The 12600-nt window shown below is 36.8% G+C and overlaps 1 protein-coding gene and 1 long non-coding RNA gene across 3 annotated transcripts in view; one reads left to right on the top strand and one right to left on the bottom strand.

Moving 5' to 3' along the window:
• The window catches only part of LOC128247554 (uncharacterized), a 9930-nt gene extending 7448 nt beyond the window's left edge, over positions 1 to 2482 (top strand). Inside the window, exon 2 of the long non-coding RNA XR_008263868.1 lies at positions 1186 to 2482. This is a non-coding gene — a long non-coding RNA (uncharacterized LOC128247554). The remainder of the gene's footprint in view (positions 1 to 1185) is intronic.
• A 4681-nt stretch (positions 2483 to 7163) lies between these two features.
• The window catches only part of LOC106877180 (zygotic DNA replication licensing factor mcm6), a 14823-nt gene continuing 9386 nt past the window's right edge, over positions 7164 to 12600 (bottom strand). For both annotated transcript variants that reach the window (XM_014926027.2, XM_014926019.2), the window contains exons 2-3: positions 10468 to 12412; positions 7164 to 9150 (exon numbers count right to left, since the gene is read on the bottom strand). In XM_014926027.2, coding sequence (XP_014781513.1) covers positions 8575 to 9150; positions 10468 to 12369 — 2478 coding nt within the window. In that variant the 5' untranslated portion in view covers positions 12370 to 12412 and the 3' untranslated portion in view covers positions 7164 to 8574. The remainder of the gene's footprint in view (positions 9151 to 10467; positions 12413 to 12600) is intronic.

Below are 12600 nucleotides of genomic sequence, written 5' to 3' on the forward strand. Positions count from 1 at the left end.
GGCACCGGCAACGATCTCGCTGGAAAGATTTCATGTGTCGCCCGCACATGGGCCAGTCCGGGGGCACTGGCAAACGATCCCGCTTGAAAAAAAAAAAAGGCCTCATGTGTCACCCGCACAAGAGCCAGTCCAGGGGCACTGGCAACGATCCCGCTCGAAAGACCCCATGTGTCGCCCGCACACGAGCCAGCCCAGGGGCACCGGCAATGACCTCGCTCGAAAAACCTCATGTGTCACCCGCAAGCCGGCCCAGGGGCACCGGCAACGATCTCGCTGGAAAGATTTCATGTGTCGCCCGCACATGAGCAAGTCCAGGGGCACTGGCGGGCCTCAAGATAAAAGTAGGACAAGCAAATGTGTAGATTCCCACATTGGCTCATAATTTCTCTTGTTCCCTTTTGACATCTTACTGTAGTAAGATTTTTTAGGTGGAAACTATACAGAAGCCTATTGTATATTTGTTAGTGTGTGTGTATGCATATATATATATATATATATATATATATATATATACATACATACATATACACACACATGCATATGTGTGTGTTTCTATTTAGGCCAAGTTGATTTATGCTGTGTCCGTCCTGTAACTTGGCAGTTTGATAACTCAGTGGCATAAGTGAGTACGATCAAATAAGACCTTTAAAGACAATGCATGACTGCAGTCCAAATGCTGAAATTGGTGAAAAAAAACATCAATCTAAGTAGACTGTATTTTTCTTATTCAGTCCAATGTTAACGAACAATAAATTTGATTTATTTTTGGAAATGTAATGAGAGAAACAATTTCTCCTCCTTATAGTCAGCACATTCACTCTTTCAAGCTGGGTGGATCCAATAAAGTACCACTTATTTGTATCACTTTAATGAGCGGTGGTACATAATTCATACCGAAACTTAAAATTCTTTTCACTGCATGGTCGGTAGCTTAGAAAATGTACCTGGTATCCACAAGATTTCTTTGATATTAAACCATTGAATTTGAAATATTACAGGTGATTCTTCATCTCATAAATTCACTCCTTTCTTACGATAATGTCATTTAATTTCCATAACAGTCGAAATTCATCACACACCTAATTATTTAATTCTCATTGTTTCTTCTATCTTTTAAACAAAGAGTTTGTTGCATAATACATGTTTAATTCTTGTCCTTTTTTCTTTTTCTTTTTTTGGTCACAGGTACTTTCACAATAAAAAGAGTAAGTAGTACACATCTAGTCCAACTATTAACTCTAATTTATCATACATCATTTAGTACCAATTTCTGTTACTTAACATACTACTACCAACTCATAATAGAACTATTACAAGGTTATATTGTTAACAATGGAAGATTAAAGCTGTTAAACATTTAATGGCAAATATAATTTCAAATGTGAGTTTTCAGGATGCCAGCCTATAAACCAATTGGTTTACAGTTTTCATCCCATCACTAGCACTGATCTCTTTAATGGTGAAATCCATGTAATTATAAATCTTGGACAGACTACAGTTCACTATTATAAGCAGTTTAACTCTTTCATTACTATATTTCTGTTGAAATTCAGTTTTTACTTCAATTAATTTTGAAAATAATGAAGAGTTTGATAAAATTACTTAATCACTATTAACACATAAAGTGCGACAGGCCACGATCCTGGTTGACAGGCCACAATAGATGCATTTAATTTATTGGTGTTTGTTAGGGGTCTAATGTCTCTCAAACACTCCGATATCCCCCAGAATGCAGGAGGACTAATAATTCAACCAATGACTTTTCAGATAATGTAAAATTTGCTACCATTATATACTTTTTTTTATGTGTGCATGGTAGTCTCATTTTCATAAAATGTGCTCAGCAGTCCATGTTATGTAAGTGCAAGTCCCAGCGCTTTATGGGTTAAGTTTGGAACATGAATTAATATGAAATTTTCAGGGAAGGCTTTGATTTAGATCACTTAAACACAGGAATTTGTATCACAGAACTAGGATGATCTCAGGTGGGTTGGTATAAAAAAGGGTAAAGTAATATTATTGGAACATGGTTTCCTAGCTTTCAGTACTAAGCTCAAATCTTTCCCAGGTGAGAAAACTGCAACAAGAAACCATACAGGTGTATTTTCTCCTGACTCTTTGAAAGCCTTTTGAGAACCCTGATAACCTCGGAGATTATCATGTATTATTTATAGTTACATTCCTATAGCGATTATTCATCATGAACTATCAGACCTCCTTGTAAAAAGTTAATTCAAAAGATTCTAACATTGGTGCTACATAAAAATCATCCAATACACTCTATAAAGTGGTTGGCATTAGGAAGGGCAGGCAGCCATAGAAACCATACCAAAACAAACAATTGGAACTGGCTTGCCAGCATAGAAAATAGATGTTAAATGATGATGAATCATTCCTCTGTGATTGAGTTCTTTCTGAAATCTCTCTCTCTCTCTTTCAATAAAGTTGAGATTTAATAAATAAAAAATCATTAAGAAAGCTATTTTTGGTCTTCATTCTTTTTTTTTTTTAAATACTTTTGTCTAGTAAACCCATTTTGTAGCAATTACTGAATAGAGAAATTCAAACCATGTCATGAAAAGATTATGTAACGAGCTATCTAAAATATCAGATACAATCAGAGAAAAACGAGATTAGCAACACTACATTGGACACCTCAACATGGTCTGAATGACATTGGTGACATTCAGACCTAGACATTAATCACTTAACTGATAATGGTGAAGGGAACTATTACATGCCATGGAAGATAGCACTGGATGAAGGATCAAGTTCATGGAAATCTGAGTAAGTTCAACACAGTGGGGATGATTTTTAATTGCTTTGATGAGGAAGAACTATGCTGTGTCCCTTTTGGAAGGTAGGAAGAAATTCATCATCATCCAGTGTTTTAACTCTGGGTTTTGTACCCGTTAACGGGGGTGGCTGGATCTACCTCAATGCCATAGCAACTGAGGTAGGCAGGTGCATTCCACCCCAAACTTAGGGCTGGCTGGCGCATATTCTCCTTTGCTATCATGAGGCTTTTTAGGAGCTGGATTTTCTACAGGGAGCATGCCCTTGCTTACCCCCAACTTCAGTTTCTAGACATGAATGGTGCTAAGACCAAGGCCTCTACCACGATTTTTAAGAAATGCGGTGGAAAACAAGCTCAGGAATGCTACTCCTTGAGAGTCCCCCTCACCTCATTATAAGAGATTATTCTCAAGCGACAGACCTGTGACACTTAAGGGCCAGATGGCAAACCAGTCAGTGGTCTTAACTTATCACTCAGGAGCAGGTACAGCCCTTCCACACAGTTTCTGTACAGTGAATTTCAATCAGAAGACACTGGATGAACACAAGATTGAACTGGGTACTGTGCATTATCAATGTTTGCTTTTTCTAAGACTAAAGCGTAATTTGAGGGAGATTTATCTGCTATTTCTTACACATCAACTTACTGTTCAGAGACTCCCTCATGGGCTCTAAAACAACTTTGTTTTTGATCCTTGGTGGTGGTCATTTCACTTTGCTTCATGAAAAGCATCAGCATCATTTTTCTTCTCTATTAACATGAAATCTGGCGTCCACACAAGAAATCCAGATATTGCATGGATAAAAAGTAAAATATTGAAAATACATAAAAACGGAAGTTATTTCCATAATCAGCATTAAAAATACTATATAAAAAAAAAGCAATAAAAAATTTGTCTGAAAAAGAAATGGTTTCTCAAATAAAGGCCACCAAGGGGTTAATAGTGATGTTGCTTTTAGTCACTATCTCCAAAATAAAGATGTTAACCCCTTTTCTTATTTACATTTGACTTCATCTTGTTTGTTGTTAACATGTTTCAACTGATATACTCTCCAACCTTTATCAGATGTCTTGGGGAAATTTCAAACCTGAGTTCTCATTCCTAAGGTATTTTTCGATATTATTATTATTAAGGTCACTGCCTGAAAATTGAACTCGGAATCTTGGGGTTAGTAGCCCGTACTCTTAACCACGACGCCATATGCTTGTGGACAATTATGGAGTGAATTTTAAGGTTTATAAATCTAATATTTTCCTATCCTTCCTTAATACCAGTTCCCATATGCTACTCATATCTGCACTTGGTCTGCTATGTCCTAGCATATGTACTACTTCTTTTAGTTTTTGTATTTTCCAGTGGTGTTCTCTGTCTATTACAAGATGAGGACAAATATCTGTCAAATGTAAATAATGTACATAATTCCTCATCTCTCAAATATAGAACTGTATTACCATATTTCTGTTGTGTTCTGTATTTCAATTAATTTTGAAAATAAAGGATTTACTAAACTATCTTGGTCATTACTAAATTTACATGCAGTTTTAATTTAGATTACTTAATAGTGAAAGCTTGTATCATAGAAGAAGGGTCAGTTGATATGAAAAGGGTTAAAATGAAGTATTTCGATTCTAAATGGAGATGGAAACCCAGTTGTACAAGTGAAACAGTAGAATTTTAAGAAACTAGTAATGGTTTGTGTGGGTAAATATTAAGTACAAAAGGTGTGCAAAGTGTAATAAATCATGTCATGAGGAAAAGTCTAATCTTTCAGGCAAAACCCTGTCACAGAGATGAAATGTTTATTTAATAATACTGTTAAATAGATTTGTAAGTTGTGACAATGAGAAAAATATTTTAAGGAGAGGTAATAAGAGGATAATGGCCAACGTAAGGAGATAATGCACAAGAGCTTTGTTATGGAAGTATTTTACAGCATCTGCACAAGAATTGCAGAAATATACTGGGATTGAACCAATCAATTATACACATAAAACAAGTCCCATGATAACAGTGGTTAATAGGATTTCCACTTGAAGTCCTTATTAAAAAAACAAATTTATCTGGTGGAAAAACAAGCCCTTTTCTTTTGAAATTCAACTAATAATTTGAACTGAGCAGAGCCAACAAATAACAGCAATTATAGCGTGAATCTACAGTTTATGGTGGTGACCTGCACCACTGTATGATACCGATTTATAAGTTTGATACGGTATCGAGTGTTATTTAAACCATGCACACAGAAGACATTGGTCACAAAATATGAATTAGTAAGCCCTTCAACTTGTGTTACATTTCATCAAGTCAGCTATTTGCGATTCCCATATATGTTGAACTTGTCAGAATTCTACTCAGAAACAGAAATTTCTATAACACCAAATATATTTTCATTACAAAAGCCTCAAGACACAACACATACATAACCCATGACAGCATACAAACACAGGATCACTGAGGGTACCTTTACATATTCATTTGAGAGTAGCCAAACCAGCCTTAAATCATTGCCCTATCTTAACCATTTAGCATTCAGATTACTCTGTCAAATGTAATGCTTACTTATTCACATTGTTTTGAATTAATCCTGAATTATTTTGTAGCTTTGAAATTTCAATGATATGATTGTTTATTTTTAGAATGACATTGTAGGGGAAGTGAGAGAGACTGGACCAGACTAGTTTGAAAAAGTTAAGAAAATATTCACACCATGGCCTCACCTCTCCCAGCAACAATCTTCATCAGGGTCTTCACCATGCTTTTGGAAGGAGCCCATAGTTGAAACTTTCCCATAAGTTATATATCCGAATGTTTCACTTCCTATTTTTCTAACTATGCTCATTCTTGTTATTTGTGAGTAGACCCTAGCACTACACCATCTCTTTCCCCTCGATCACTCATTTTTCCTGACTAGGTAACCAAATATCACCTTTACATCAGCACTTGTTTATGGCCTCTCTCTCCCACTAGGTAACCATGTACCCCCTTTATAGCAAGGCACCTATCTCTGCCTCTCTATTTCTGTTACACTCTAACCTTTCGTCATTTGATACTGGATCACCTCCTCTAATAACTCTTGTTGTGGCATGACACCTGCTTGTCTCTTTGTCACTCTCTTTAATCCTGACACAAATGCCCCGCCCCTCTCATAACTCATTGATTTTGCGAGTTTTCACCCCTCCTCATGCCCAATGTTTCAAATGTTTTAAACTTGTCTGATAATTAGTATATGCTTAGATGAAGAACTAATATATAAAAACCTGTATATTTTCTTCTTTAACCCTTTCACACCTGCTCCCCTGTGTCTAACTTTACTTTCTACCTGGGCTCCTGAGCAAAAACATAAACACTTGCATTTACAGTTCAAGAGTAACGGCTGCAGGCAAACTAATGGACAGAATCACAAAAAAAAGATTCAGAATAGGCCTTTCTCTCAACTACTCGATGTGTTCATTGCAGGCAATCAAATGGACAGAATCACAAAACGAAAAATTCAGAGTAAGAGGCCCATCTCTCAACTCATTCACCCAAATTACCACTTTCCTCATCACTTACACCAGTTTGATTGTCCAAATCATTCTCATTGTCTGCACGAGTCTAGGACATTTACCCCCCATGGACAACTAATGATGATTTAATTGGAGGGGGTAATTGTCCTGATATGGTCTGCATAAAAGTACACTCTTCACCCAAAGAATAATTACCATCAATAATTTCCTCAACTGCAAAGAGTCTAGGCCTTGCTCATTTACAAGATGAAATGCTGGGTTCATCACAAAATCGTTATATTTTTTAGATTAAAAGCAAAAGCAAACAACAGATATGGGAGACACCATTAACAATGAGTCATAAACACAAAGCTGAAACATGATTAGTTATCTTATTTTATATGTATATATTTTTTCTGTTTAGCTCATTACCACCTTACCAGGAACACAGCACGAAAGGGATTTCATTCTGAAATAAAATAGCAAGTTATGTCACATTCACTAGAAATCAGATCCAGTAATTTCATGATGATGAAACTAATTACTTTGTCAAAATGTAGAACTTATTAAATTTACATTGTTTTGAATTAATCATGCATTATCTCATTAGCTTTGAGATTTTGGTGGTGTGATTATTTTTAGAATGACATTACAGGATAGGTGTGAGAGGTTGGATCTCGCCATCTCAAACAGAAAACAGACAATATTTTGGCTGAATATCATCATCGTTTAACGTCTGCTTTCCATGCTAGCATGGGTTGGACGATTTGCTACCATGGAAAGTGGACGTTAAACAATGATGATACTCAGCCAAAATATGGCTGGTTTAGATGCTAAAGAGTTAAATTAATCAGTTATTTTACAAAATTTCCCGACAAAAAGAAAAACTTTAGGGAATGCTTTATTTCTGAAGTTACAAAATAATTCTGTAAAATATCAATCATACAAAAAAAAAAAAAAAACAGAGAAAGCAGTTATCTTTTTTACAATATATACAAGAAGGTACCCAAAAGTAACTGGAAATGTTCTGTGGGACAAGACAACTGTAGTTCAGGCTTCTGCTGCTAGAAGCCATTTGATGTGATCCTCAAGCATCAGCCTGTTGACGAGCATTGTCCAGTGAGGTCATACTGCCATGTGGTACATCTTTGTTTTGCAGTGCTTCTCTTCTGTTCATTGATTTAAGTGACGGCTGGAATGAAGGAACAGCTTGCTTCCGAGGAATTCTGTTTTGTGCTGGAGAAAACAGCAGCCAAAATAACTGCCATGCTTCAAACAACTTACAAGGACGCTGCCAGGAGCAAAACAAGTTTACAAGTGATTTCTACGTTTTAGGAATGGTCACTTGTTGCTTGAAGACCAACCTCATTCAGGACGACTGCTGACCTCCCAAACGAATGAAAACATGGCAATTCATGAACTGGTCATTGGAAGACCATCACCAAACAATAGATAAACTTGTTGATAATGACCGGTGTGTCTTGGAGCTCCTGCCAACAAATTTTTAGCGAGGAATTGCAACAAAATTTGTGCCTCACTTGCTCATGGCAGATCAAAAGCAGTCACAACTGAATGTGTGTTGTGAACCTAAAGAACAGTTGGAAGTTGATCTGGACCTCTTTTGGAAGGTCATCACTGGTGACGAAAGCTGGCACTTCAGAATTTACAGATGTAGAAGAGGTGAAGAAAAAAAAACTGACAGAGGCATTAAAAGGCATCACTTTACAAGCGTTCCAGCACTGCTTCCGACAGTGGAAAATGGAGAATACTTTGAAGGTGATGAAAGTGTAAACATGTAAAACTAAGTGAGTAAAATAATATTGCAAAATTCCGGTTTCTTTTGGGTACCTCCTTGTATGAGTATTGACAAACATTTTTTTTTTTAGATTTTTCCATTTATAATTGAATCATAAGAAATATTTAAAAATCTGATTGATCAATACAACAAATATTTTTTTCTTAACCCTCTTAAAAGAAAATAATAGAGAACTTCAATAATGGTAGGCATATATATATATATTTACATCACTGAGGGTAAAAACGATAACATGTAAAGAGATGAAAGAATCATTATTTGTACAAGATATTACTTCTGATGTTTAAGTACAGTATCATATTGAATAATTCAAACATCACTAAAAACTGGTTCAAGTTGAAACCAACTCAATCTGCTTTTATAAACAAACTATAAAGCAATGTTTGAACAACAAATACTGCATGAGTGTAAATTTTTCTCCAAAGAGTTTGATTTAAAAAAAAAAAAAAAAAAAAAGAGTTAATTATCTCCAAATAGTTTAAGAATCAATGACATAATTGGGATGGACAACAAGGAAGGGGTCATCCTCTCTAACAAGGCTCTCATCTTCTTTATGCTTGGACATGGATTTCAGCCCAGTCTGTTTTAGCTCTATGAGGACATGGTCGTGATGAATCAAACGATCAATGACTTTCTCAACAATAGTTTTACGTTCAATGAGTTCTGCTTCACTATCAATTTCTCCTTCGATTTCATGTAGATACCAACCAATCAACTGACTACGTCGAGTACCGGAATCAGTAGTCTCTTCTTGCTCTTCCATACGTCTCATGTTCAACACCAACAAATTCGCCATATGTTTATATTCTTCATATGTTAATTTCAGGCTTTTCTTTGGTTTGTCTGATTTGGGAGATTTTTCTTGTTCAGGAGAGCCAGATGGCACTGCATCTTCAGATACACCATTTTGTTCACTGTGTGGCACCTCTGAGGCTGGTTCCTCATCTACCTCCATAGCTTCATCCCCTTCTTCCAAATGTATGTCTGGCTGATCAACACGGATAATTGACTTGTTAAGCAAACGGAATGCTTCTTTCACATGTTTCGGTTGAACCTACAAAAATTGGAAAATGGAAAAAATAATTTACTTCTTAAAACTTGCATTACCGAGTCCAGACTAACTACTAAAGTTTATAGTTATTAATTTAACAAGACATAGTATATTTAATTTTTTTAAAATTGTTTCAGAACTTCAGAAGCCTTCTAAAAAAGAAATGTGAGTTTTATTCCTTGAAATCTAAGAAGTCTACAACTCTTGCTTCACATTCTTCTTTTGTTAAATATCTAGTCTCAACAAATAATGTGTATTTTGATACTTAACTCTTAATTACAGTTATTACAATAAAATACTATCCTAAATTAGACTACAGCTAAAAGCAATTTTGTATTTATAAAATTAAGATGCCCAACTTCTCTCAGAAAAATCTTAAACCCAATTCCTAGATGCGATTTCTCCAAGAGCCAGGAGAGTTCTGCATAGTAGCTTGCTGTCAAATCTCCCTTAAAATTACATTTTACTGTCTTAAAAAAATGACGGATATTTGTCCTCATCTTGTTTATTGTTAACACAACATTTTGGCTGATATACCCTCCAGCCTTCATCAGGTGTCTTGGGGAAATTTCGAACATGGGTTCTCATTCCCAAGGTATTTTTCGATGTTATTATTATTATCGTTACTCAGGTCACTCCTGGAATCGAACTCGGAATCTTGGGGTTAGTAGCCCGCACGCTTAACCACTACGCCATATGCCCACGGGCATATGGCGTAGTGGTTAAGAGTGCGGGCTACTAACCCGAAGATTCCGAGTTCCATTTCCAGGCAGTGACCTGAACAACAAAATCGACATACCTCAGGAATGAGAACCCAGGTTCAAAATCTCCCCAAGACACCTGATGAAAGTCGGAGGGTATATCAGCCGAAACGTTGAGTTAACAACAAACCAGATGAGGACAAATATCCGTCAAATGTAAATGGTTCCTCATCTCTTGAATATAGAACTGTATAATATATTCTTAGGTATACAAAGGTCTGTGTTGATCTCAGAGTCAACTTCAGAGCTAAATAATACTTTCTCCAATGAATCATACAAATAACTAAATTTTCAAAAGTATCTCAAAGCAAAAGAACTTGACAATAACATTGCTGGATCATTATATCTGTGAGGACCAATACTCACTTCTGAGCTGGTCAACATATTCAGTCTTCTTTTATCTGTCTATATCATTCATACCAACTCAGCAGTTTTTTTTTCCTCCATTCATCAGTTATCAAGTTTTAGATCATGGATTTAACCTTTACAGAAATTACTTTCTCAAGATGCATTAAATATGTTAAATAGAAAAGCAAAAAAAAAAAAAAAGTTTTCCTACCATTTCTTGGCAATAAAGCCGAGCCATAGCCTCTGAGAGTCGAATCAAACTTTCAAGTTGACGAACAGTTATTCTCCAAGAGGAGCGAGTTGCACCAGTGCCATCTCGTTGTCTAAGATGTTTGTATTCTTCAACCATGTATTCCATAGATTCTTTGCTGATCTTTGGTTTAAACTGTCGAGCAAACATAAGGTAGCGCCGGATTTCTTCTACGGTGTAGGTACGAACCACAGATTGTTCACCACGGCAATGCAAATCAACAATGCGAGTGGCAATTGCATAATCTATTGCTTCGTTGCATTCATCAACAAGAATGAAGAAGAGATCAAATCTTGACATTATCGGTGCTGTCAGAGTTATATTCTGTTTCAAAGGTTTTGTCCTATCATAGCGTCCCCCGATTGGGTTTGCAGCTGCCAAAATTGAAGTGCGAGCATTCAAAGTGGCCTTCACACCAGCTTTTGTGATTGAAATTGTTTGTTGTTCCATCGCTTCATGAATGGCAACCTGATCTCTTGGATCCATTTTATCAAATTCATCGATGCAGCAAACACCATTATCAGCTAACATAAGAGCACCAGCTTCGATCACAAACTCGTGAGATTCTTCGTCACGAACAACAGCAGCCGTTAGACCAGCAGCACTACTAGCTTTTCCACTTGTGTAAACAGCTCGAGAACTGAACTCTTCCACTTGCTTTAACAGCTGGCTTTTGGCAGTACTAGGGTCACCAACAATACATACATTGATGTCTCCTCTCAAGTTCGTTTGTTCAGTTGTCACTTTTGGCACTCCACCAAACAACATCAACAAAATCCCACGTTTAATTTCTTCACAACCATGAATTGTAGGAAAAAGACTTGAGCAGAGGTTTTGGTACAGGTTTTTATCAAGACTCATCTCATATATTTTATGCCATTCTTCATCGGTCATCTGTTTCTTAAGAGCCTGAGCAGTAATCTCCTCGTCTTTATTTTCTCGGTTACCGCCAAGTCTAGGGTTACTTGGAGTCACTGTGCAAGCAAGGAAGGCTAATTTATATGTTAGATCTCGCACACCAAGGGCTTTAAGGCCCCTGACCCCTTCAGTCTCATAGCCTTCATTTCCTTTCATTCTTGTGGATGTTTCGGCACGTGCTCCAGGTACAGTGATCTGGGATACATCAGGGACCACAATCAGAGTACCTGTGAAATCACACTTGTCTCCAGCCTGGGCCATTTCAACAGCTTCAGCGCGCATGATGACTTCCAGACTTCTGGGAATACCACCTCTTGGCAATTCGGACTGGGTTTCCTGGACCCTAGCCTTTTGAAAATCTACAAATCTGGATTTATTAACATCCAAAAGAAATTTAGTTCTATTATTACAGACAGGGTTCCGGCATATGCTGGGTTGTGTATACTTAAATTGCTGTTCAACATCTTTGATGACTGTGCGACACTCTAAACACATGAAAGTTCCAGAAACCAGTTCTGGATGGACTGGATGAGTACGAACAACTTGACAGGATATACGAAGCAACGTACCAATTTTAGCAGCTGTGAGATCTCGAACCTTTAAAGTCGTCGGCACATCCATAAAACTCACATAGAACTCTTTAGAAGGAGGAACATGACCATGATCCTGGGCAAAATTACGCAGAGCAAAACACAAGTATGGATAAACACGATAATATTCTTCTAATATGGTTGTTGCCAACTGTTGATTGTAATTTTCAATGTCCTCAAAGCTCACTGACAATGTGTTTCGCTCCGGACGAATCAATTCTTGAACCTCAGGCAAGTATTTCAACTCTCCATCAACTGTAAATTCTTCCAGGAAATCCTGAAACAATTTCTGGCACCGTTCTCCAATTTGATCTTTAACCTGGTTAGTAGACTGTGTCAGTTCAGCAGCATCCATTTTCAAACTGCAAATCTATGACAGAAGCTGAACAACACTTGATCTGGAAAAAAAAAAGCATAAAATTCAATGGTTTTTATTACTATTACATTTTTTATGCTTTATTGGAATACAATACATTTAAATGTACAGCACCTTAACATTACCATTTCAACTCAATCCTTGGTTACCAGGTGTTGGGCGGGGGGGGCATAATTCTAAGCCAAGAGCTCAATCTCATATTCATTGTTT

The sequence above is a fragment of the Octopus bimaculoides genome, chromosome 4 (assembly GCF_001194135.2).
Source record: "Octopus bimaculoides isolate UCB-OBI-ISO-001 chromosome 4, ASM119413v2, whole genome shotgun sequence".
Classification (NCBI taxonomy): domain Eukaryota; kingdom Metazoa; phylum Mollusca; class Cephalopoda; order Octopoda; family Octopodidae; genus Octopus; species Octopus bimaculoides.